Here is a 27536-nt window from a genome sequence, read left to right on the forward strand (position 1 = left end):
AACTGTTTTTTGTGAATTTGAAATTGAATCTTTAGATCATTTATTTTTTGACTGCCCAGACACCAGGACTTTCTGGACAACATTTCAAGAATGGACATCTGAGAAGGACACTCAATCACCCAAACTGGAATACAAAGACATTAAATTCAGAGTTATAAAACAGAAAAAGAGAAATTCTGTATAACACTTTGATTATTATGGCTAAACAATTTATACACAAATGTAGATTTGTGAAGGACCCCTCCCCCATTGTTCTTAATTTACAAAATTGAATTAACAAACTTCAAAAAGACACTGAGACATGTGAAAACCAAACGAGCCTTGATTGTTTATGAAAATTTGAATATGTTGATTCCTGATTAGACCTCTGACTTTATTTTGATACTTATTTTATTTTATGATGTTCTTTACTAATATTGTTCACTTTAGTTTGACGTTGTTGCTCAGTCTGGAAAAATAAGTATTTTTCTATGAAAGTGATTGAACGTATAACCAGATTTTGATTGATAAAGTTGGGGAAAGAAAGTTGTCTGACCCGGAAGTAGTCATTACTAGGGAAAAAAATAAACAAACGGAATTTTCCGAATTAACGGGATACTGTTTTCTGAAAAATAAATAAATAAATTAAAATAACAATAATAAATTCGGCTCGTTATCCGTTTTTTTCCCCCATTTTTCATTTGAGCACACACTCGGGAAATGGAAAATCAAACCGTTATCAGTTTTTCATTCTGGTTTTGAAAATGAAAAACAAAAAAACGAGTGTTTTTTTTTTTTGTTTTGTTTTTTGGTTTCTAAATTGAAAAACGAATGATATACGGATTCATCAGCAGCTTTGGCTCCCATTTCTGGTGCAGTCTTCTGACAGATCTGTGCACACTCTGTTTGAAAGTTGGAATAAAGTTGGAATAATTACGTTTTCAGATACATTCCCCCTTTTTTTCCTCTTTATACACATCAGTAATCACCTTTGACCAGCTGCAATGATTACATACCAACTGCATCCAGTTACACTTTATCAAGAATAAATCACAATACCACATTCATTTCATGGGAAGAGAAAACATTTTATTCCAACTTGATCGACAACAGTGTGTATAGAAATGTGACGTCACATACGTGATGCCTTGGTTTTAATATTTCAGGAAGACGACAGTGGACGCTTTAGTCCAGTCAAGTTGATACGGAAACGCTTTTATTTTGAAATTCAAGTTAGATGGGCTCGCGCAGCTCTCTGGAGCTTCACTTCCAGCTGAGGCCAGGGCTCCACCCACAGCTAACTGCAGGGCATAAATGCTCTTACTTCTATATTCTGTTCACTATATTTACTAGAGGCCGGCCAGCCAGTAAACCGACACGTCGTTTTCCGTTATTCGAAGTCATCTGTCGTTCCCATGATAGCTGTCATTCCATTCAAACTATTCCGAATGACAAAGGAGCAGTTGTTACGATAAATCTGACGTGGTCATTCGTTATTCCACGTCATTCGTCATTTAGTTTAGGAAGGCCCACGTAAACTTCCTTTTTTCCAGACACTGTTCAGTCAGTTGTCGCCATCTTGCCGGACGTTCGGAGTTCGTTTAGTTCAGCGGCTGCACACAGTGTCGTGGAAAGTTCCTTATGTTTGTGACTGTGTGTGTGGAAAAAAAAAAAGTGGTAAAATGTGTGAAATGCAAAAGCTGAGGGTGTCGGTGGAGCAGATACTGACTGCGGCTGCGGAGGAGATATTTGGAGTATTTCAAAGAAGCATCGCAGAGATTGAGGAGAAACTCAGTGATTCCCCAAAGCACAAGAAAAGAAACCAGAGACTACCGGACACTGTGCACCAAACAGGTTTGTTCACCTCAAACTTCTTTGTTTTAAAAATGCTTCCCTGGATTAGAAATTGTATAAACATTGTTTAAATCTCAGGTGTCAAACATGCGGCCCGGGGGCCAAATCCGGCCCTTGGGATGAATTTGTGAAATGCAAAAATTACACTGAAGATATTAACAATAAAGGATGTTGAAATCATTGTAGGTCATTTTAATCTAAAAATAATCAGACCAGAAAAATACTATCATAGCCTATAAATAATGAAAACTGTGTATTTTTCTCTTTGTTTTAGTGTAAAAAATGTTACATTACACAAGAATATTTACAGACCAGCCTTTTACAAAAAATGGGAATATCTAAAATTTCTTAAGAGAAATATGTGGAATTTTAATAATATTCTCCCTGTTATTTAATGTTTTGTGTATTAGTAGATCCACTGTGATTGTAAGTTGTGATTCACATATATAAATGATAAACTTTGGCTTAATATTCTTAAAATTGCACTTGTTTTACTAAAGAATTTTCTGGTTGTTCATATTTGTTCATGTTATGTTCAAGTACAATTCATAGATGTAAACATTTTCCTTACAGAATTTTATTTTTTTCACTAAAAAATATAGACAAAACTTTGGAGTTGACATTATTTATAAGTTCTTATCCAATCATTTGTATTATTTTACTGGTCCGGCCCAGTTTGTATCATATCAGGCTGTATGTGTCCCCTGAACTAAAATGAGTTTGACACCCCTGGTTTAAATGTTGAGCGACATTCTAGCGAAACTGTTTATGAGCATTTTTTTTTTTTTTTAATCTACATTCCATTCAAGATCCATTTAGACCTGCAACCAATTAATCGACTAGGTGCTTGAAGTCAATGCAAAAAGTTCCGATTCAATTAATCGACTCGAATTGACTGAAGGGAGATATTCTATTGTAGTTTTCCTGAATTGAAGCTTCTTTGTGCATCACAATAAGCGTCCGTGTGAAACACAACAGTGGAACCAATGTTTAACAGCAGAGAAATGAAGGAAACAAAGCTTTGATTCAGGAGAATTGTGGTTGAATGATTTTTTTGGATCACTTTGAGTCGATTAATCGGTTGCAGCTCTAGACCCATTGTTTATTGTGGGACAGTGATGTTTCCCATTGTGAAATAGCTCAGTGAAAATTAGCTTTGTCACAGCTGTGATTGTCTGTGTTTCCCACTGGGTCATGCAGACATTCTGATTCCCCCAGAGCAGCAGGGACGTAGCCCCCATGTGGACCAGGAGGACCCAGAACCCCCCCACATTAAAGAGGAAAAGGAGGAAGAGTGGATCAGTCAGGAGGGAGAGCAGACATTGAAGCTTCTGTTACTATCAGGTTGGTATCTGTTGTTCTGTCCGTGTTGCTGTGGTAATGCTACACGATGCGAAGAATAATTTCATAAACAAAAGACCAATGTGACAAACTTTGCACCACTAATTTAACACTAGCAGATTCAGCAGTACAAGTATTATTTCAGTTCCGCTAAAAGTCACTGAGCAAGACAAAAAGTCACATTATGATGTATTAATAATAAATTTTGTCTTACCTTTGCTGTTTTCTGATCATAACTTGGTTTTGTATAAATGAAGCTTCTGCCATTGCCTAATCCAGTGGTTCTTAAATTTTTTTACAGTGGAGTAACCCCTGAAATATATATTTTTAGCCAAGTACCCCCAACTCTCGGTTCACTATTTTTGATTGGAACATTTGATTGGAATTAGGCAAAAAAAAAAATTTCCTGTGCCTAAAGTGTCTGTTTTCATTTTACAAAATTTTGGAAACCAACAACATATATTTAACTTAAATATATTAAAAATAACAAGTCTTTATAGCCTAATTAAGTACATAAAATATAAACTAAAAAGTGCCATCTTTCATTGATAAGATAAAATAAATTAAACGGTCATTAATGAATAAATTAACCTTTCATCAACAATAAATAATTACTTAATTACGCAAATAAACTCATCTTGAATAACATAAAATATAAATGTTCTTAAAATGTTATCAAAGCTTAAACAAGATGACTGACAATAATAATATACAAAAATAAAACTATTGAAATGAAATAGTGTCAGTTGTAATATATAAACGTTTTTGTGTTCTATATTTCAGCATTATTTCTCATTATTTATTTTGTATTCAGAACATGACTTGTTTAATGTATTTTTCCGAAAAAATTTTCAAGTACCCCCTGGGCTTCTCCCAAGTACCCCTGGGGGTATGCGTACCCCCATTTGAGAAAGATTGGCCTAATTCATTGTTTTGTGTTGCATTGAAATGATTCCCACTAGAAACAAATGTCCCAGAGTTTAACAGGATGCAGAGTCACCTCTGACTGATACTGATTGACACCTGTTTTAATAATGACTGTAGACCTGGTGCGCTGTCGTTCATCATATAAAGCACAAAAGCAAAGAGTCTCACTCACTGACTTTGAACAAAAATTAGAATATTTAAATAAAACCAAACAAAACTAAAACTGTCAACTCAACTTCAGTAGTTATGCAAAATGTGATATCTGAGATTTAATTGAAACTGTGAGGCACCGTGAGTGACACAAACATTGAATTCTGTTGGTCCATGTGTCCGTGTTGGTCCATTGGCTTTCTGTCTGTTAAACAAATATGTACATTAACAAGAAGGGCTTCTGTCAAGCCTGGCTCAGAGAGCTTGACACAAACAAGCACAGGACGTGAAGGTTACTAGTATGAAGTGATTTATTTACATAAGAGTGCTCAAACAATTTTTAAAAATAGGAGTAAATGTGGAAAAATAACTAAGGGGTGAACAAACAAGGGAGACAAAGGCAAGATGGCCAAGGTGCAGAGAAGCAGAGAGAGCGTGGGTGCTGGGAGCCTGTCTTTTAATGCTCTGGGACCACGCCCACTCCAGGTAGCGTGGGCACCTGGGGAACACCTGACCAAGCACCTGAGAGGAGGAAAGACATGGAAACAGGAGAGAAGAGAGCAGGAGAGACTGGAGGCACAAATAAACTCCCACAGAGACAGCCCAAGAGAGCATGCTCTGGGTTTGTTTTGTTAGGCAAATATGTACATTAACAGGAAGGGCTTCTAACAAGGTGAATGTCTGACCTTTGGTGACATCATTGTGAAAATATGTTTGATTGAAGTGTTTGTGTTTTAGAGTGTCCCACACTCAACCAAAAGCTGTGGATGGTGAAAGAAGAGCTCCCCCTGGAGCAGCAGGAGAGGAGCCCCAGTCTGGACCAGGTGGACCCAGAGCCTCCCCTCACCAAGGAAGAGGAGAACCTGTGGACCAATCAGGAGGGAGAACAGCTTCAAGGGCTAGAGGAGGCTGATATCACTAAGTTCCCATCCACTCCACCTCATGTGAAGAGTGAATATGATGAAGACAAAGCTCAGTCCTCACACCTTCATCAAAGTCAAACTCGGGAGGACACAGAGGAACCAGAAGACGGAGACGACTATGGAGAATCAGAACCAGACAGCATCCAGAATAATGTCTTCCCTATAAGTGATGTGGCATGTCAAACAACACATCATCAATCCACCGAGGATGATAAAACATGTAAGTTTTGGTCAGTGTTGGACACACAGGTGACAGTCCACCCAACAAACAAACCTTTCAGCTGTTCAGTGTGTAAGACAGGTTTTGTGCAGAAAAGTACACTTAAGAGACACATGTCAATTCATACGAGAGAAAGGCCTTTCAGCTGTTCAATTTGTAAGAAATGTTTCCAGCGTAAGAGTCATCTTAAGGACCACATGTTAGTTCATACAGGAGAGAGGCCTTTCTGCTGTTCAGTTTGTAAGAAAGGTTTTGCACGTAAATCTGAAGTTAAGCAACATATGACAGTTCACACTGGAGAAAAGCCTTACAGCTGCTCTGTTTGTAAGAGAGCTTTTGCATATAAACAGAATCTTAACAAACATATTTTAATTCACATTGGAAAGATGGCTTCCATCCAGTAAGTTTATAATCACTACTTCTTTAAACATAAAAATCCTGTTCAGATAAAACTTGATGATCTGTACAAGGCAGTAAAATTCACACAACAATGAATTTAGATCCAGACGAACATGGAGGAGCAGATACTGATGAGCAGACTGAAGACTGATCAGGACAGTGACGTACCTGCAAGTGAAGTGAGACATTAAGTTGATTTCTGATATTTTGTATTCAAGGTTTTTTGTTTTCTCAAAAAGTGCATTTTCAGATAAGTGGGTTTCATTTTCAGCCATGGTGTCATTTCATCACTTTTATTTATTCATTCATTTACATGTACATTTTTCCTAAATAAATAATGTTAACCACAAAGTCTCCTAGCTATCTGAAGCAATATGTAAAGCTAAATGGAGCTTCATAAATAGCTTCAGTGACTCTGTTTTCACCTGATGTTTCTCACATTGCTTTTTCAGCACAGCATTTTCTAATTTTATCTCACTGATTTCTTCATTAGCAAGCTATAGAAACTTTGACGTCTTTGATATCTGCTGCATTGCTGCTTATCATATTTGCTAGTTCATCAGCTCGATTGTTTACCATCTTCAAGATGGTCATCTGTAGCTAGTACATGGAGAGATCTGTTTTTCAGTTGTTGATTTTCTTGGCTGCTGGGCTATTTAATGGTGTGTCAGTTAGGGGGGTAGGCTCCACTTCGTCTCCTCGTGCATACCCCTGGTAGTTGTGATCCCCAAGCAATGTGCAGTACTTTTTCTGCTTTATTGGAGTCATTTCTTTTCTTTTTAATTCAGCTTTTTTCCCTTGGTGGCTCATTTTCCCTCTTGCAAGTTTTGTTTGAAGCATCTGCTAGCTTGAAACTCACCGAGCGAATTGCCGTTGAAGTTCTCTCTTCCGTAGTATGTCTGAATGTCACGGTTTCAATTTCAAAATATGTCAGTTAGTTAGTATTTTGCTAAGTTGGTCTATTTTAGTTCAGGTTCTTTCATATATATATATATATATATATGTATGTATGTATGTATATATATATATATATATATATATATATATATATATATATATATATATATATATATATGTATGTATGTATGTATGTATGTATGTATGTATATATATATATATATATATATATATATATATATATATATATATATATATGTATGTATATATATATATGTATATATGTATGTGTATATATATGTGTATATATGTATATGTGTATATATATATATATATCTATATATATATATATATATTATATATGTATGTATATATATATATGTATGTATATATATGTGTGTGTATATATATATATATTATATATATATATATATATATATATATATATATATATATATATATATATATATATGTATATATGTATGTGTATATATGTATATGTGTGTGTATATATATATGTATATATATATATATATATATATATATATATATATATATGTGTGTGTGTGTATATATATGTATTGTAAAACCTGCAGTTGTATCACATTATTTTTCTTAATTAATTAGAAACTCTTACTGGGAAACATTACAATCATTACATAGATATAAAACAGGAACTAACATGAGCTTAACATTTTGGGAAAAACTCAGGCTGCAGTCTTTTTTTTTTTTTTTTTTTAAATTGAAAATATACAAACAACTTGGCATCCGACATCTGTACAACATTCAGTGGCACGGGTGCAAACAGGAGTAAATACATAAATATCAACAACTATCAAGACTGCAAATTTTGGAGAAAATAAAATATTTTAAATAAAATGAGGTGGGGGGCCAGGGCTTGTACAAATTATATTCTTCAGTAATTGACAGAAGCTTCAATGTAGATTTACTCTTCATGGGACTGATAGTTTTCACAGAGCAGAAACTCATTATGGAAACTGGAAAATGTGGATTTCATCTTCACATTTCTACATTTGTGTATGTAATATTGACCCAGAATGATGACATAATTAATTAAAAAGATGTCTTTTACATTGTCCAGTACATGTCCATTAGTAATGTCGGTTACAGAAAATTCTTCAAGAAGGCAAACGTTTGTGTGAAGCCAATCGTAAATCGTACATGCAATGGAAAAATAAATGATTTGTGGTTTCAGTCCCATTACAGGAAACACAGTTATTTGTTTCAAAACCAAATCGTTGTTTTAACATATCGTTGGAGGGATAGACTCCATTCAGAATTTTGAAATGAATTTCTTTGGCTTTTGGGTTTGAAGGAAACTTTAAATATTGGGTTTACAAAATTCTAATACCTTTATGTGAATAAAATTGAGAAAGACAATTTCTATAGGACAGGGTGGAATTTGAATTGTGGTTGAGGATTTTCCTAATTATTTTATTGACTGGATATGGATCAATGAGGATTCCTCTGACTATGCAGAAAATAGAATTAGGAATAGCTTTGATAATGGAGTCATAAATGTTGTTGCGGCAAGCAAATCATATTTCTGACAAAAATTCCCATATGATAGAATATTTCCACTACTGTCAACGAAATGAGTCACAGAGCAAAAATTCCTCTCCATCCATTCAACGTTAAACAATGATTTCCTCCTGATTGCGATGTACCTATTGTTCCATATCGGTGTCTTGTGTGGGGTGCAGTTGTGGTTGTAAAAAAGTTTCCAGTACAGTAAAACCTGTTGGTGGAAGTTGGACAATGTAACTGGGAGTTTTGAAATGGCAAAGTCACACTTCAGAAAGAGTTCAATACCTCCCAATTTATTAAAAATGACTCTGGGGATATGAAACCAAAAGTTATTATAATTCAAAAAAGATTTTAGCCAATTACTTTTTAAGGTTCCATTTAAAGAGTCAAAATCAATAGCTTGAAGGCCACCATCCTCATATTCTTTGGTAATTTCATCTTAATGTAGTGGATTTTCTTTTTCCAAATATAATCGAAATTCCTCTTATTACGTTTTTTAATAGCACTATTAGGAATATCTAATGAGTATGTCTGATAGATACATCTGGAGGTACTCTCCACTTTGGTAAAAAATATTCTTCCAAATAAGCTGATGTCTCTTGAGAGCCATAAGTTTGTTTAGGCATTCCTGTATTACTCACCATATATTACACACCATATATTACTCACCTGTATTACTCACCATATATTCATGTTTTCTGATTCAATGGGATCTTTAGATATATGGATGCCCAAGTACCTCACTGAGGATTTAATAGGAATACTATAAGCTTCTGTTAACTGACAGTGGTGGATTGACATAAGCTCACATTTATTCAGGTTTAATTTTAACCCTGATGCATTAGAGAAGGATTCAGTTTTCAGAATTTGAGGAATTTCTGATGCTTATTTCATGAAGATTGTAGTGTCATCTGCCAAGTGACTGATAATGACAGGGGTTCCAAGTACATCCAGTGGAATGATAGTAGAATTTTTGATGAGAGTAGAAAGCATCTCTCTTGTAGTTATAATCAGAAAAGGAGAGGTGGAACAGCCTTGTTTAACTCCTCATTTGATGGGAAAACGGGGGATATTTCACTCTGAAGAGAGACTGAGCTTTTTGTATTTTCATAGAGAGACTTAACTATATTCCTGAATTTTTGACCAAATCCAAGTAACTTTAAACATTCAAAAATGAATGGGTACTCAATAGAATTAAATGCCTCGTAAAAATCAAGGAATGGGATGAATAGATCATCTCCAATTAAATCTTTGTAATCCAGTAAATGAAGGACCAGATGAATATTATTGTGAATGGATCTGCCTTTTATAAAACCTGATTGTGAGGCATTTGTAATTGTATCAAGCTTGGTTTTCAGTCTGTTAGCATAAGTTAATGTTGCAATTTTTTCACTATTTAATAAAGTAATGGGTCTAAGATTATCTTAAATTTAGCAGTCCTTGCCGGGCTTGGGGATTGAAGTGATGACACCTTGTTTCATAGTTGGGGGAAAGGTTAAATTATCTGTAGCCTCATTCATCATTAGGATAATAGGATTTCTCAACAAATCCCAAAAGCGTTTTTAAAAGTTTGAGGTGAAACCATCATTACCTGGTGACTTCTCTGAGGATAAACCCACCACTGCTTTATCAACTTCATCAGCTGTTATGTCGGAATCACACAGCTCTGCAAATTCAATGCTTATACAAGGAATTAGACATTTAATTTGATTGAAAAAGAGATTGGCATGATCAGCAGAGTGAGATGAACGACTATAGAAGGAGACAATTTCTTTAGCAATAATTGAGGGTTCAGTTTTAATTTCACCTGGTATCAGTAAAGCTTTGATGGCATTTCTTTCTTGACTTTTCTCCAGCCGACTGAAGAATGACATGCTTCTTTCTTCCTCCTCAATCCATTTAGCTCTGGATCTTATATGAGCCCCATGAGCTTTCCTCAAATAAATCCTTTCAAATTTAGTCTGCAGAGTCTGTATTTCTTTTTTGTCATCTTCAGTGGGAGAGTTTTGTTGAAGGAGTTAATTTCGGTAATTATATTAATGTCAGTTAATTTATTGGTTTTGCTGAGTGATTTTTCAAAGGATATAGAGTATTCCTGAATTTTGAATTTTAGAAGTTCCTATTTAGAAATGTAAGATAACACAGATTCATCTATCATCATCTCGGAGATGACTTTTTTTAATTACCTTACAAAATGGTTGGGATTTTAGAAGACTGGAGTTGAATTTCCAGTATCCTTTATTTCCGTGTTGAGTATCAGGAGTCGTGAATACCAGTTTAATAGTAGAGTGGTCAGTGAGAGGAGCAGCTGATATAGAACAATCAGAGACAAAACTGATTCAAGAAGGAGAGATGAGCCAAAAATCTATTCTTCATTTGGCTGTGCAATTGGGTTAAAACCAGGAATATTGTCTAGAGTCTGGGTGTTTGAGACACCAGGGATCTAATAGTTATGCATGCTACAGAAATTGGAGAGGATTGCGTTCAGAGAGTTTTGTTGACACCTGGGGGGATATCTATCAAGATACTCATCATAAACCATGTTGAAATCACCACCAATAATCAGACTGATAGTTGGGTAGAGAAAACAAATGTTTTTAATAGCATCAGAGAGGTCTATAAGGAGCTGTTTGTTTTGAGAATGAATACTGGAGCCATAGATGTTAATTATTATATAGTATTGTTTATTAATATATATTATTGATGTAGAAGTAATTAATTTGCCTGGAGGGTTATTAAACAGTACGGCTAGTCCTGGCGATTTAGTGGAGCCATGGTCAAAGATAATTTTACCCCCCCATTGGTTTGTCCAGAACATTTCATCTTGTGATAATGGAATGAGTTTCTTGTAAGAAAATAAAACTAGCTTTCTCTCCTTTACAAAATAAAAACAAAGCTTTTCTTTTGATACTGTCAGGCTACAGTCTTCTCCTCTTTGTCTGTTCTTCCTCGAAGTGTCCACTTCTGAAGATAACCCTCCTGTATCCCGTCCAGCAAGGCCCTTACTAAGCACCAAGTGTGCCTTTTTTTTCACACTTGTGGAATAATGTCAAAAAAAAAAAAAAAATCATACAGTTTATTTTTAATTCTTTTACACTTTTTTTCTATTTCATCAACTTGAGCCGTAAATAAAAATACCAAATACGCAATAATTGTCACATTTTTTTTTTACTTTAAACTCTTTAAATGCTGTTTGTAATGTAAACAAACCATTTTTTTGGATGCAAAAAACAAAACAAAAAAAAACAAACATTTTTTTTCAATATACTACATAAAAAGTGGATTACCTCTTATTTGATTTTTGCAGCCTGGCATATGTCAATGATTAACTCCAACATTGGTTAATTTGCATTATTATTTTTGGTGCTAGGTCAAATGTTCAAAAATACTAGCATCTGTCACCAAGTGTGCCAAAATGGATCACCTATAAATCAAACTATTAAATATTATATACTGATTTATTTTTCTGCTCTAATTTGATTTTATTTTTGTAAATCAAGGTCGGCCCTAATCATCATACATATCAAATAATCATTCATTTTAGATTTTTTAACCTTTTAAACGATCTCTTTTCATCATGATGTCACTTTTTTTTTTTAATTTTTTGACGCAAAAGACAAAATATATTTTGTTGGGGTTTTTTTTTTCAAAATACTACATAAAAATTGGATTATATATTTATTTATTTATTTATTTATTTTTTGCAGCCTGGCATATGTCAATGATTAACAGCAACATTAACAACGTTAATAAATTAATTTAGACCCTCACCTCTCAAATGAAGCCCAGATATCAGTAAAAGCATGATTTATGCCTTAATGGCTTTCGGATCAAAAACAGTGGTTATAATGGAAGAAATAGTGCGTTTTAGTCTAGTCTTGTAATTTTCTTTTGTTTACAATGTGCAAATTTTAGTTGGTGGCCAGAATTTTAAAGATCATGCACAAATGAACAACTTTTGAACTCTTACCTTATTTAAATTGTGAAAAGTAATATGAAGTTTTTTAACACGAAGTGCAAAGTGTCCCTAAAAAGCGCACCCGGATACCGGAGGGATAAAGTAAGTATTTTGGAAAAGTAACTGACAAGAAAATGTTCTCAATAATAAATGAATCTTTTTGCTTAAACAATGCTGATTTACACTTTTAAAATGGAACCATTGTCAAAGTGTCGTGAAACACAAAACATGTGACCTGATGTAGACGCGTTTTCTGTGCTTAGCGCATGCGGGGTACCGATCCTGTTTCCGGGTACGAATCGGGTCACCACAGACCACAAGGAGACGGGTCAGTTAATTGTCGCCATCTTGCTGTCCGGACAGTGTTGTGGAGAGTCGAATGTTATTTCTGACGGTGTGTGGAGAAACATTGGTAAAATGTGTGAAATGCAAAAGCTGAGGGTGTCGGTGGAGCAGATACTGACTGCGGCTGCGGAGGAGATATGTGGAGTATTTCAGAGAAGCATCGCAGAGATTGAGGAGAAACTCAGTGATTCCCTAAAGCACAAGAAAAGAAACCAGAGACTACCGGACACTGTGCACCAAACAAGTTTGTTCACCTCAAATGTCTTTGTTTTAAAACCTGTTTTCCTGGAGTAGAGACTTTATAAACATTGTTGAAATGTTGAGCGACGTTATAGCTAAACTGTATATGAGCGTTTGTTTGTTTGTTTTTGGGGGGGGTATTTATACTACTTCCGTTCAAGATCCTTTATTTATTGTGGGACAGTGATGTTTCCCATTGTGAAATAGCTCAGTGAAAATCAGCTTTGTCACAGCTGTTATTGTCTGTGTTTCCCACTGGGTCATGCAGACATTCGGATTCCCCCAGAGCAGCAGGGACGTAGCCCCCATGTGGACCAGGAGGAACCAGAGCCCCCCCACATTAAAGAGGAAAAGGAGGAAGAGCAGACAATGAAGCTTCTTCTACTATCAGGTTGGCATCTGTTGTTCTGTCTGTGTTGCCATGGTAATGCTACATGATGCTTGTAGCAATGTACACATGGTATACGTTCACTTAACTAGAGGAACATCAGCTAAAATCGCAACAAAACCAACTATTGGACAACAAAACACAATCCACACATCAAGCAGTTAAATGAGCAAATATTGAAAACAACTGAGACCAGAATTTATCAAGGGCCCCCCTAATCTGAATGATGAATGACATGGAATAACAAATGACCACTAAAATTTGACATCAGATTTGGCGTAACAACTGCCCCCTTGTCATTCAGAATAGTGTAAATGGAATGACGACTATAATGGGAATGACAGATGAATTTGAATAACGAAAAATGACGTGTTGGTTTACTGGCTGGCTGGCTTCTAGTAAATATAGTGAACAGAATATGGAAGTAAGAGCATTTACCCCCTGAAGTTAGCTGTCGGTGTAGCCCTGGTCTGCCGGCTGACCTCAGCTGTAAGTGAAGGTCCAAGGAGCCGCACGAGCCCATCTAACTTGAATTTCAAAATAAAAGCGTTTCCGTATCAACTTTATGGGACTAAAGTGAATTTTGCATGATTTTCCATAATTATACAAGATATACAAAATTAATGTAAATTACTGATGGAGGTAGGTTCATTATTAAAGTATTTTATTAGCATCGCTGTCTGTTAACAATATATAACTATATAAGTAAAATAATACATATTTAAGATGATATTAAGATTACGTTAAACTTTAAATTCCTACAGTGTTGATATTCAACAGTTTTAATTAAATAAAGTACATAGTATCAAGCGTTACGTACTAATGAGAGATCAGACCAATGTAAATGTTTCCAATATTCTCCATAAATAATTCACAATGAAGAAAACCAGTCCTAACTTTTAAAAGTCTAAGAGTTGATATTAATCAATCATTACATTCATTACGGGTTTTCCTCAGTTTCCATCAACTTGAAATTTTAAAAATTTTAAATCTGTTTGGCCACTTCAGTTTGTGCCAAACTGGAGTGTCTGACTTATTGCACTTGGTTTCAGTAATGATTTAATGGTTTCAGTATGATTTGGATGAGATTCGATCAATCATAAAAGTGCAAAGAATAAATAAAATGTCAAACAAGAAAAGAAGAAAAAATGTTAAAAAATCAAAACTTAAAAAAAAATTTTTTGCAGTGATTTAAATCAAACCATTTAAGTCAAACAACCCTGACTACTATGGATATCAGGCACATTAATGGCCAAAATCGTGCAAGGAGCACTGAGATTTTCTAACGTAATTTATGCCCCATCTACTTCACCTTCGTTCAGTGCTTCATTTCAAGCTCAAAGTCAAAGGCTTCATATACAGAGCAGACTTGCCAACTTTATTCTTATTATTTCCGGGTCTATTAACTGCCTATTAACTATAACTGACACAGGGGGTCCAGTTTTTTGTTTTTTGTTTTTTTTGTTTTTTTTGCGGGGGGGTGGGTCCACATTCTGCTATAAAAAATGGACTCAAACTGATGAAGCTTTCTCACCCTTAATACGAGTACTTCTTTATTTTGGTTGTGCAGGTGACAGTGTGTCTGCAACAACACCAGTTCCATTTCTTCAAAATGTCCATGTTGAGTTCACTTTAAACCATGTTGAACAACTACTGAAAGAGGCTCCAGAAAAGCATGCTGACAAGATCATCAGTGAACCACCCATTAGACCACAAGGAGGAGATGCATTTCTTTATAGAGCGAACACCAGAAATACAAGAGAAAAGACTGATTTCAAGTATGATCAATACAGATGGATATCAAAAGGATCCAACAACCATTCAAATCGAATGAAGAAACAAAGTGTCATCAAAAGATACTACTACATAAAGGATCCAAATGGGAAGAACAAGGAATCCTTGTGTGGCTTTAGGCGACATGTGTTTAACTTGGCTGATGGAGAGGAAAAGGATCTGTATTTGATTCATTATGTAGGTGATGCATCCCTAGCAAAAGATGTTCCTCATGGAAATTCGAAAAGTAGCACGAAGATTTTCCTTCCAACCAAAAAAAGTGTCCAAACAAACATTTCAGAAAAAGCAGATTTCCTGAGAAAACCACAGGAGTTGTATAAGCATTTTCATCAAAACCAGTCTGATAATTTTCCAGCTGAATCAATAGCAGTCAGCCAACCAAGAGATAAAAAGCAGGTAGAGAATGAGTTATTAAAAAGAAGAAAGGACAATCGACTTTCCAATGATGAAATATTTAGCATGTACGAACTTGCTCTACACACAAATGTTGTCAAGAAAATAACATTATGGCCAAACTTACTGGTGTATGTTGGTCTTGACAGCTGTATTGAGCTGGCCCAAAGACTTATCAGACTAAGTAGAAAGGACAAATCTTTACCACAGTTGTTATCTTATGATACGACTTTCAACTTGGGAGACTTTTATGTGTCTCCTCTTGTGATGAGAAATGTGATGATCCAAGGAGATCCTATTTTTCCTGTAATGTTCCTACTGCATGACAGGAAATTTGAGAAAGACCATGAGGACTTTCTAACTGAAGCTCTCAACCTGATACAGAATGGAACAAGCTTCTCTGATATACCTATACTTACAGACAGAGAGAAAGATATAACGGCACCTCTCCAATCAAAATTTCCAGGCTTGACAAACATCCTGTGCCGGAATCATATACTGAAAGATGTGGAGGCATGGGTTAAAAAAAATGGCGGCAAAAAGGATGATATAAAGGTGCTAAAAGACCACATTGAACAGGTGCTTGACTCGACTTCAGTGGAAGATTTTGAATACACCTGGAACAAACTGCATGTTTTTTGGAGCCAAGGTTTTCTTGATTATGTCCAGTCCAGTCTAAAAGATGATATGGTACATCATGCCTGCAGATATACAACTTCAAGATTTCCAGCTTTTCATGGAACCAAGACAGCCACAAATAACATCAGCGAATCCTTCAGTTACATCTTGAAAGAAGAAGCCAACTGGAAAGAATGGCCTGCTGACACGATGGTCTTGATTTTGTACTATTTGCAGACATATTACATGTATGAATTCAGGCGAGCGGGGTATGGTCTAGGAAATCACCGCCTCAAGGAAAAATTCAAGGAAAAGTTAGATCTTATCCAAAATACTGACCTACCAGAATTTGCATCAATTCAGGATATTGTTGCAAGCATAAAGGATAAGTATGGTGTGGCCTCTAAAGTTGAAAAGACTTCACCATCAAGACTGACTCAACGGCAGCTTGCAAAGATATGTGTGGACAAGGGACAAATTGGCTTTTGTAGCCAAACATCATCCTTCACTGTGCTGAACATTGATGGCAAGGGTGTCAGTGCAGTTCGTCTCTTTCCAAGACCATCATCATGCTCTTGTCCAAGCACAGGACTCTGTTATCATGTTCTTGCAGTCAGTATGGCAATTGGGGACAAAGATTTTGATGATAATAGAACCTACAGTCTTTCCATCATGAAGAGAAAAAGACGAGGCAAAGAATCAAAATCTGGAAGGAAAAAAGCAAGAAAGCATGACTACGATTATGATGTAGAAGCAGCAGAGGATTCTATAGTTGCTCTGGATGATGAAATGGAAAGCCAAATTAAAACATCTTCCCCATTTCAAGGATGTTTTAATTTGGCTACACACCAAGGGAAAGTAGATGAGTCAACCCTCACAAGTCCACAAAGCAAGGTTCCTGACTCTCAAGAAGCAGTCAAACAGGACACAACAGAAAAGGAACCTATGGAAAAGTCACAGTTATATCAAGATGAACATCATCATTTAAGGGATGAAGTAAATGAAAAAGGAAAAGCCAGCAGCCAAAGAACTAGTTGACGTCTTGGACAACCTCAATCTGAGCAGAGACTGGTCTTCTTGTACGTCTGAGTGTTGCCATGGTAAATTTACTAAGTGATTTGTAAGTGCTTTGCTGACAGTGTAGGCAGTGATTTCATGCTACATGTATCAGTTTCATCAGAAAAGGGCAGTTGGACAAATATCATTTCTGTTTGCAATGCCTGCATCAGAATGAATAGTATATACAGTAGTTGACTGCTCCTGAGTATCTTCTTCTAACTTATAATGCATATATTATTTTAAGAGATACTCATCCATGCGTCTTCATTAGTGAGCAATGCCTTCCGAATATTGTCACTTACACAGAAAATTGTCACTAACATACAAAATGGCAAGAGAATAAAAACAGTGTTAGATATTATTTCTGGTATCAGTGCATATTTTTCCTCAAAGAAGGCTGTAAGACTAACGGGTAAAGAGCCCGCAACGTAGAGTAGTAACGTCTTAGAGATAGACTAATGCAGCTTTGTATATGTCATCCACAATCACAGCTTATTTTTGTTGAAACATACAGTTTTAGAATGATTTCATCTACTGAATATGATTGTTCGCAAAAAAGTTCAGTCTCTTGACAATTCCGGTGAAAGTGTAGAAGTAATCTTACAAAAATAGTGGCAAGGAAACAGTTTGAAAGTTTGTATGTGTGTGGAGATATATATATATATATATATATATATATATATATATATATATATATATATATATATATATATATATATATATATATATATCCATGAGCTATGAGCTTTGGGTCATGACCAAAAGGAGAAGATCCCAGATACAAGCGGTCGAAATGAGTTTCCTCCGTAAGGTGGCTGGGCACACCCTTAGGGATAGGGTAAGGAACTCAGTCACCAGGGAGGAGCTCGGAGTAGAGCCACTGCTCCTCCACATCGAGAGGGGCCAGCTGAGGTGGCTCAGGCATCTGTTTTTCGGATGCCTCCCTGGGGAGGTGTTCCGGGCATGTCCCGCTGGGAGGAGACCTCGGGGAAGACCAAGGACACGCTGGAGAGACTAAGTATCTCGGCTGGCCTGGGAACGCTTCGGGGTCCCCCCGTAAGAGCTGGAGGAGGAGTCTGGTGAGAGGGAAGTCTGGGCATCCCTGCTTAGACTGTTACCCCCGCGACCCGGCCCCGGATAAAATGGAGGATAATAGATGGATGGAGATATATATATATATATATATATATATATATATATATATATATATATATATATATATATATATATATATATAAAACCCTGAAAAATCTGAAACCCCCTTAAGAGAAAAACTGACATCTATTCTAAATACTAAAATCTCCTCATAGATATACAGGAACCCATTCTTAACACGGAAATCCCTGTGAAATACCAGAATTAATTTTGACCACTAAAGTCCCTCTCAAGAGAAATAGTAAAATTCATTCCAAACACCGAAATTCCCTAGGAGAATGGATTTCAGTACTTCTCATGAGGGGGATTTAAGGGTTTAGAATGGAATTTGTACTTTCTGTTGTGGGGAGTTTGGTGTTGAGAATGGACTTCAGTGTTTCTAGTGGAGTGGGGGTGGTTAAGTATTTAGAACTGATTTCCTTCCTTCCATTTTGGTTTTTTGAATGGATTTTGGTATTACTCTTGGGGATGTTAAGAATAGATTTTGCTATTTAGGTGGATGCACACTTTGTGTTAGTCATTTTGAGGCTAAATGATGCTTATGTAGGTAATACGATTTCTGTACATGTTAATCATTTCTCCACAACTTGCAACTAAACTAAGGTACATGCTTTTTTTAAGAGTGACTCATCACCTAATGCATGTCTTGATGTGTATGTGAGTTTGACCTTGATTTGATTGAATCCCAAAGCACAAAATCGGGCCAGTCTGGATAAATTACTGTGCCAAATGATGCTACTTTCTTTGCTCCAGGTGCTAACAGATTAGGTTTTACAGTTTCAAACCCTAAAGCGGACAATTATTTCTGTTTATAAATACCACTGTGTAGTTATGTTGACATTTTGAATGCCTGCCTTATAACAAATAAAGACCATTTGTTTACATCTGTCGTCTTGTCATTTCAATTAAAAATACCTGCACTGTATCTCACAACTGAAAGGAATATGACACTTGTTAAGAAAACATTCATTCCACTGAAATTCACTGTCATTCTTCCCAGTATCTGTGTGATGCCATTTTTTGAGGGGGAGATCTAGAGTTGCTTGCAAAGGAGAAAACACTGTCATTCTAATGAATTACAGTGTCATTCCACTGAGTATAAGTGTCATTCCATTTCTCAAGGGAGATGGTGGTCATAAGAATGGATAACACATTGTCATTCTACCGAATGACAGTGTCATTCCATGGGATATTGGTGTCATTTGCTTTAGAGAGGGAGATAGAGATTATAACAAGGAGAAAACAGTGTCATTCTTATGCATTACAAATTCAGTCAGTGTTGAGAGGCATAACTCACATTTAACTACATTAATCGTTCTTGTCGCTCAGCGTGGTTGCTAACATTACAACTGACTCCGCCCCTTTTCTGGCTACAAAAGTCATAGAAACCCTCCCCATCCTGCTGTAAACATTTTAGATTTGCTCCTTTTACTACTTACACTTTTCTATTTGTGTCCTTTTACATTATTGGTAAACATCATGAATAAATAAATAATTAAACTGATTTTGTTCCTGTGTTGCCTCAGAAAGGAATGTACTTGATAGTAAATAGTGCATGTACTTTGCATACTAACTTTTTGACATAACATCCAGATATCTTCTGTGAAGCATTTGCCTGCAAATGTATAGCCTAATTATGAATGAGTTGGTTGAAAGTGAAAAGAGGGTCATTGGTTGTGTAAACGTTAAAGACAATGTAGTAAACCTATCCTAAGCGTCATCAAGTGTGTCAGACATAAACACATACTTTGCTGATATGTCTAAGGAAGACTTCCTTACAACTTGGCAAAGTTGTAATTAAGAGACAAAATGTAAAAAAAAAAAAAAAAAAAAAAAAAAAAAAGGTATAATTAACTGACTATTTAATGTAATACAGCAGCTTCAAAGTAGGAGGTGGCATAACATGATAAATCTATAAAATTATATAAACAGTACAATTTACCATTAAGTTAACATTATGAGGTTTTTTTTTTTTCATTTTTGTTAGCTGAAAATTTAGAGAACTTAAGCTGTATGTGAATTGTTTATGCCCACAGATTTTGTTTTTATATATGTCATCCAAGCCCTCTGTTCCTCTCCTGAGCTGAGTGGTTTTATATACCCTGTAAATTAGAGACATGGGCTCTTGGACTCCGTAGTCTACATATACAGTTCGGTTGTGTATTATTTGTCAGCAAATTATTAGAAAAATAGCACATAAAGAGCACTCGAAGAACACACCAACAACTACTTTGCAAAAATTATCAAATAAATATTTACAAGGCTGATTGTAAATTATCATTTTGTATTACTCAAAATGTTCTTATGTCCTCAAAACTTCTCAATTTTCTGATAACAAGCTTCATGAAAGTCACAAAAATATGCAAAATACTGTTTCTAATTTGCATTTAATGTATATGCATTTTGCATCAATAATAACGAGGCTGATTGAAAAGTTTGATTCTTTGCCAGCTTGAATTATATGACACTGTAACCTGAGTCAAGTTTTTCCAAGCCTGCAGGCTTGATTTATTATTGTGTTATCATAAAATGACATGCTGCTACTCATGTAGAACTAGCAGTTTATTTCAGTGCTGACATGTAAAATAAATTGTCTTCAACTGCAGTCCTCATACTTAGAAACAAATTTTATAACCAGCTCAAGCTGATGTTGTAGTTTTTCCTCTGACAAAATGGGAAAAGCTAAGATGTCATTAAGACAAATCAAAAATAAAAATTTTTGCCCATTTGAATTGTATGACATTTGTTATGACCAAAAACCAAAGACATTATTCATATTGAGAAGTAAATTCATGCTTTACAGAATTTTACAGATCCAACAAATGGACTTAGAAGAATTATACTATAATTAGGTTCTTAAAAGAAGTACAGTGCGGTGCATAAAGTTGGAATAATTACGTTTTCAGATACATTCCCCTTTTTTCCTATTTATACACATCAGTAATCACCTTTGACCAGCTGCAATGATTACATACCAACTGCATTCAGTTACACTTTATCAAGAATAAATCACAATATCACATTCATTTCATGGGAAGAGATAAAAAACATTTTATTCCAACTTGATCGACAACAGTGCGCATAGAAATGTCATGGCACATACGAGATGCCTTGGTTCTAATATGTCAGAAAGACGACGGGATGCTTTAGTCCCGTAAAGTTGATACAGAAATGCTTTTATTTTGAAATTCAAGTTAGATGGGCTTGCGCGGCTCCTTGGACCTTCACTTACAGCTGAGGTCAGCCGGCAGACCAGGGCTCCACTGACAGCTAACTTCAGGGGTTAAATGCTCTTACTTCCATATTCTGTTCACTATGTTTACTAGAAGCCAGCCAGCCAGTAAACCGACACATCGTTTTTTATTATTTGAAGTCATCTGTCATTCCCATTATAGCTGTCATTCCATTTACACTATTCCGAATGACAAGGGAGCAGTTGTTACACCAAATCTTATGCCAAATTTTGATGGTCATTCATTATTCCATGTCATTCGTTATTCGGATTAGGGAGGCCCATTTATCAAGAATAATTTCATTAAACAAAAGACCAATGTGACAAACTTTGCACCACTAATTGAACACTAAGCAGATTTAGCAGTACAAGCATTATTTCTTTTCCACTAAAACTCAAAGAACGAGACAAAAATTCACGTTATAATGTAATAATTATGAATTTTGTATTACTTTTGCTGTTTTCTGATTATAACGTGGCTTTATATGAACGAAGCTTCTGCCATTGCTTAATCCAGTGGTTCTTAAACTTTTTACAGTGGAGTAACCCCTGAAATATATGTTTTTAGCCAAGTACCCCCAACTCTTGTTTCACCATTTTTGATTGGAACATTTAGACAAAATTTGTCCCTGTGCTAAAGGTGTTTTTATTTTTCAAAACTTTGTAAAGCAACAACATATATTTAACTTAAACATATTAAAAATAACAAGTCTTTATAGCCAAATTTTGTGTGTAAAATATAAACTGAAAAGTGCCATCTTCCATTGATAAGATAAAATAAATTAAACAGTCATTAATGAACAAATTAACGTTTCATCAACAATAAATAATTACTTAATTACGGAAATAAACTCATCTTGAATAATATAAAAATAGAAATGTGCTTAAAGTGTTACCAAAGCTTAAACAAGATGACTGACAGTAATAATATACAAAATAATACTATTAAAATGAAATAATGCCAATTGTATTATATAAATGTTTTTGTGTTTTATATTTCAGCATTATTTCTCATTATTTATTTTGTATTCAGAACATGATAACTTGTTTAATGTATTTAAAAAATAAAAAATACAAATTTTTTCAAGTACCCCCTGGACTTCTTCCAGGTGCCCCTTGGGTAGTATGCATACCCCTATTTGAGAAAGACTGACTGTTTGTGCTGCATTGAAATGATTCCCATTAGAAAAAAATGGCCCAGGGTTTAACAGGATGCAAAGTCACCTCTGACTGTTACTGAGTGACATCTGTTTTAATAATGACTGTAGACCTGGTGCGCTGTCGTTCATCATATACAGTACAGAAGCAAAGGGTCTCACTCGCTGACTTTGAACTAAAATTAGAATATTTAAATAAAACCAAACAAAACTAAACTGTCAGATCAACTTTAATAGTAATGCAAAATATGATATCTAAGATTGATTTCAATCTGTGAGGCACTGTGATGAGTGAATAGAGCCTGAGGACACTGAGCATTTATTGGACACATTTGACACAAACATTGAATTCTGTTGGTCCAGTCTTTGTGTAAGTTACGCAAATATGTGCATTCACAGGAAGGGCTTCTAACAAGGTGAATGTCTGACCTTTGGTGGCATCATTGTGAAAATATGTTTGATGAAAGTGTTTGTCTGTGTTTTAGAGTGTCCTGCAGCCATCCAAAAGCTGTGGATGGTGAAAGAAGAGCTCCCCCTGGAGCAGCAGGACAGGAGCCCCAGTCTGGACCAGGTGGACCCAGAGCCTCCCCATACCAAGGAAGAGGAGAACCTGTGGACCAATCAGGAGGGAGAACAGCTTCAAGGGCTAGAGGAGGCTGATATCACTAAGTTCCCATCCACTCCACCTCGTGTGAAGAGTGAATATGATGAAGATAAAGCTCAGTCCTCACAGCTTCATCAAAGTCAAACTGAGGAGAACACAGAGGAACCAGAAGACGGAGATTACTATGGAGAATCAGGACCAGACAGCATCCAAAATAATGACTTCCTTACAAGTGATGTGGCGTGTCAAACAACACAACATCAATGCACCAAGGATGATAAAACATGTAAGTTTGAGTCAGTGTTGGAGACACAGATGTCAGTCCACACAACAAAGAAGCCTTTCAGCTGTTCAGTTTGTAACAAAGGTTTTGCTTATAAAAGTGATCTTCAGAGACACATGCTAGTTCATACAGGAGAGAGGCCTTTCAGCTGTTCAGTTTGTAACAAAGGTTTTGCGTATAAAAGTGATCTTCAGAGACACATGCTAGTTCATACAGGAGAGAGGCCTTTCAGCTGTTCAGTGTGTAAGAAAGGTTTTGCACATAAAAGTAATCTTAAAGAACACATGTCACTTCATACAGGAGAAAAGCCTTTCAGCTGTTCAGTTTGTAAGAAATGTTTTGCACATAAAAGTGATCTTAATAAACATATTTCAGTTCACACTGGAGAAAAGCCTTTCAGCTGTTCAGTTTGTAAGAAAGGTTTTTTGCAAAGAAGTAAACTTAAGAGACATATGTCAGTTCATACAAAAAAAAAGTCTTTCAGTTGTGCAGTGTGTAAGACATGTTTTGTGCATAAAAGTGAACTTAAGGAACACATGTCACTTCATACAGGAGAGACGCTTTTTAGCTGTTCAGTTTGTAAGGAAGGTTTTGTGCTTAAAAGTAATCTTAATAAACATATTTCAGTTCACACTGGAGAAAAGCCTTTCTGCTGTTCAGTTCGTAAGCGAGGTTTTGCCTATAAACAGAATCTTAAGAGACATGTTAACACACACAGGAAAGAAGGCTTCCATCCACTAAGTTTATAATGACTACTTTTTTCAACATAAAACTCCAGTTCAGATAAAACATGACAATCTGTACAAGGCAGTAAAATTCACACAACAATGAATTTAGATCCAGATGAACATGGAGGGGCAGATACTGATGAGCAGACTGAAGATTGATCAGGATGGTGACGTACTTGCAAGTAATGTGAGACATTAGTGATTTCTAATATTGTTTTGTATTCTGCAAGTTTTTTTTAGTTTTCTCAAAAAGTGTATTTTCAGATAAGTGGGTTTCATCTCTAGCCATGGTGCTATTTCATCGACTTTTAATTGTTTTTAAAGCCTCACTTTTATTTAGTCATTCATTTACATGTAAATCTTTCCAAAATAAATAATGTTAACCACTAAGTCTCCTATATGTGAAGCTCCATTTAAGATATATGTTGTATTATTATTCATTTCCTCCAGAAAAATGTGGGCATAAATCCTTGATTATGCGATGGAATATACAGGGTTATTATGTGATTTTATGTGGCAACATTGCGAGAATTTGCAAAAAATGTGCAAAGTTGCAAAAATATGTAGGAACTGGAAAAACATGTTTCAATGAAAAACACTGATTTTTCTCCCATACCCTGTTCTAACTAGACTACTACTAAATGAAAAATGTTTAATTACATCCTATAATAAGTAAACATACAAGAAGTAAGCACATACTACCTCACAGAAAGTGCTGGTTATGTTTTAGTTCTTTATTTTCTAAGCATGGCATAAATGAGTCGCAAGTGTCAAAAATAAAAAAATTGTTTCCTCCCTCACAAAAGTGAGGCAGAATAGGCCATCTGTTTCAAGGCTGTTATGACATTTATTTTCTAATAACATTATCACTGTAGCAGAAACCATTTTCAAATGTTTCATGCTGGTAAAGTGGTTCCAGCGCTGATTTTGTCTTATGTTCCAACGTACAGTTGCAGGGGGTACAAAATAATGTGCTGCCACTTTAGTGTAGGACATCAGGGTACTGGTTTGCTCTGTCTTTTGCAGATATTTTTGTCGGCATGTTATATCATCTTGCAGGATTTTTTTCTAAGGTTGCGGTTAGTTGACCATCTGTACACACACAAGCCGATGATGTTGCACGTTGCATATTACATCACTACCCGTGTCAAGTTATAATGCAATATTTTTTTGAACTTTATGTGGAAAAATGCATAGATTATGGAATCATGTATGTTTTGCATCTTTTGCGTGGAAATATACTATTATTGCTGTGAATCTGCATCCTTTAAAAAAAATGCAGACCCTTGCATAATATGTGTTGATTGCTTGATTATGCATTGAATTATGCGATTGCATAATTGCGTTTTTCTGAAGGGACTGATTATTTTTACTACTACTATTCAATGTATGCTTGGCCTTTACACTGTCACCTAATGATATCTCTGCATTCCATTAGGATCACCTTCAACATCAAAAATAAGTAAACAAGTGGTGTCAGGCACAACAAACCCCGCCCCTCGCACGTATTGTAGCTCATTTTGGCATCAGTCCAGCTGATGTCATCATGTCTATGTGTGTGCTGATCTCAGCATATCAGTTGCCTGCATATATTATGGTGTGCCATTTGTAAATCAGCTCATGCTAAAAATAACTATATTTTGTCACATTTAGAAATGTAAAAAAAAAGAAAAAAAAAAGTAGAAGTATGAATTTTTTCAAGTCACCTTTTAGGACATTTACAGCAATATCTGCCATCTTAGAAATATATGAAATAGTTAAATATAAATATTAAATGTATCATGTAAATGTTAAATATTAAATCTAAATGTGACAAAATCTTGCTGTTCTTTTTAGCATGAGCCGCTTTACAAACAGCATCCCATAATATATGAGCCAAGGTTGAAGCAAATTTAAACAAAATGTATGTTTTGATAGACTTGTGAAATTTCACCCATTAGAAGTAAATGGGGAAAAAAAAGATTTAAAAAATTCATAAATGTGAACTTTGACCTACTTATCCCAAAATGAAATGACATCTATTCTGGGTCACCGGCAATCAAAACCCAATTTGGTGTGAATTCAACTAATAGTTTTGCTGCTTAAGTGTTAACAAACAAAGAAACAAACCAAACCAAAAACAACAACAAGTGGTGCCAAGCACACCAAACCCTGCACCTCGCAGGTATTGTAGCTTAGTTTGGCATCGAGCCTGCTGATATCATCATATCAGTTGCCTCTATATATGTGCCAAGTTTGAAGTAAATTGAAACAAAATCTGTGTTTTCATAGACATGGGAAATTTCGCCCATTAGCTTATAAGTAAATGGGAGAAGAAGAAAAAGAAATTTTAAAAAAATTCATTAAAAAAATGTAAACTTTTACGTACTTTTCCAAAATTCAGACACATCTGTTCTGGGTCACTGACAATCTATAAACCCAATTTGGTATGAACTCATCCAATAGTTTTGCTGCTAAAGTGTTAAACAAACAAACCTAGCTAAAAACAATACCCCTTGTCTCCCTTTTGGGTGATGAATAGCAATACCCTTTGCCCTTGCTCCCCTTCAGTGCGTGGGGTAACAATACCCCTTGCCTCCTCTTTGGGGGGCAGGATAATAAACCTTGATGCAACCTCGAGAGGGTGGTGTTTATCAGCAAAAAACTCTTTATATTCTGCACACCCAAAAATGTATTCAGGAAATTTCCCTCTACTATAGAAGAACTACTAAATAAATATCACCCAGTGACATTAAAAACACAAAACCATCATATAGTTCATATTATCAGCTTTTTTCTATGTAGTTATAGACTTTAATTGAAATATCCTGTTGAAGTGAGAGAGGTCATTCATTTTAGTGCAAAGTTGCTTTAGGACATTTCATGTTTTCTAAGTTACTCCCTTAAATATATCACTCTGAAGATTCAGCTTAATAACCTTTTAAGGGCAGATACTTGCACTTTACTTGAGTATTTCCATTTTCTGTAGGTCTATACTTTAATTCTACTCCACCTCAGAGGTAAATACTTGACTTTTCTCCACTTAATTTGTGTCCTTTTCAGAATACAGTATTTCATACTCTTTATGTTTAGTGTGAATCACATATCTTAAAAAGTGTTTTGGATTTGTTCTCATGAGCAGAAGTGATCCTTTATGGATTGAGGTCAAAATTCTTCTTGTCCAAACTCTCCTGCATCAGCTGGAACATACAGTACAGTACTGCTTTGTTCTGCTCGTAGTCATGCACCGTTCCAGCCAAGAGACAAAAAAAGAGTAAATCTATAATAATAATAATTTATACTATTTTTTAAAAATATATTTTTGTGTGACGTTTGTGTGCATGTAGTTACGTGGATCGGTAAAC

At 35.4% G+C, this 27536-nt stretch overlaps 1 protein-coding gene across 2 annotated transcripts in view; it reads left to right on the plus strand.

The window, feature by feature from the left end:
* LOC115428011 (zinc finger protein 583-like) overlaps positions 1-27455 on the plus strand; it is a 40872-nt gene extending 13417 nt beyond the window's left edge. Inside the window, exons 3-6 of one of the 2 annotated variants that reach the window (XM_030146778.1) lie at positions 4990-5394; positions 13050-13172; positions 23063-23467; positions 27161-27455. In XM_030146778.1, the coding sequence (XP_030002638.1) occupies positions 4990-5394; positions 13050-13172; positions 23063-23467; positions 27161-27195 (968 nt within the window). In that variant the 3' untranslated portion in view covers positions 27196-27455. Of the gene's footprint in view, positions 1-4989; positions 5560-5643; positions 6026-13049; positions 13173-23062; positions 23468-27160 lie in introns of those variants that run through there. The other variant, XM_030146779.1, reaches the window with a different exon arrangement.
* Positions 27456-27536: the final 81 nt, after the last annotated feature.

Source organism: Sphaeramia orbicularis, chromosome 11 (genome assembly GCF_902148855.1).
Source record: "Sphaeramia orbicularis chromosome 11, fSphaOr1.1, whole genome shotgun sequence".
Taxonomy (NCBI): domain Eukaryota; kingdom Metazoa; phylum Chordata; class Actinopteri; order Kurtiformes; family Apogonidae; genus Sphaeramia; species Sphaeramia orbicularis.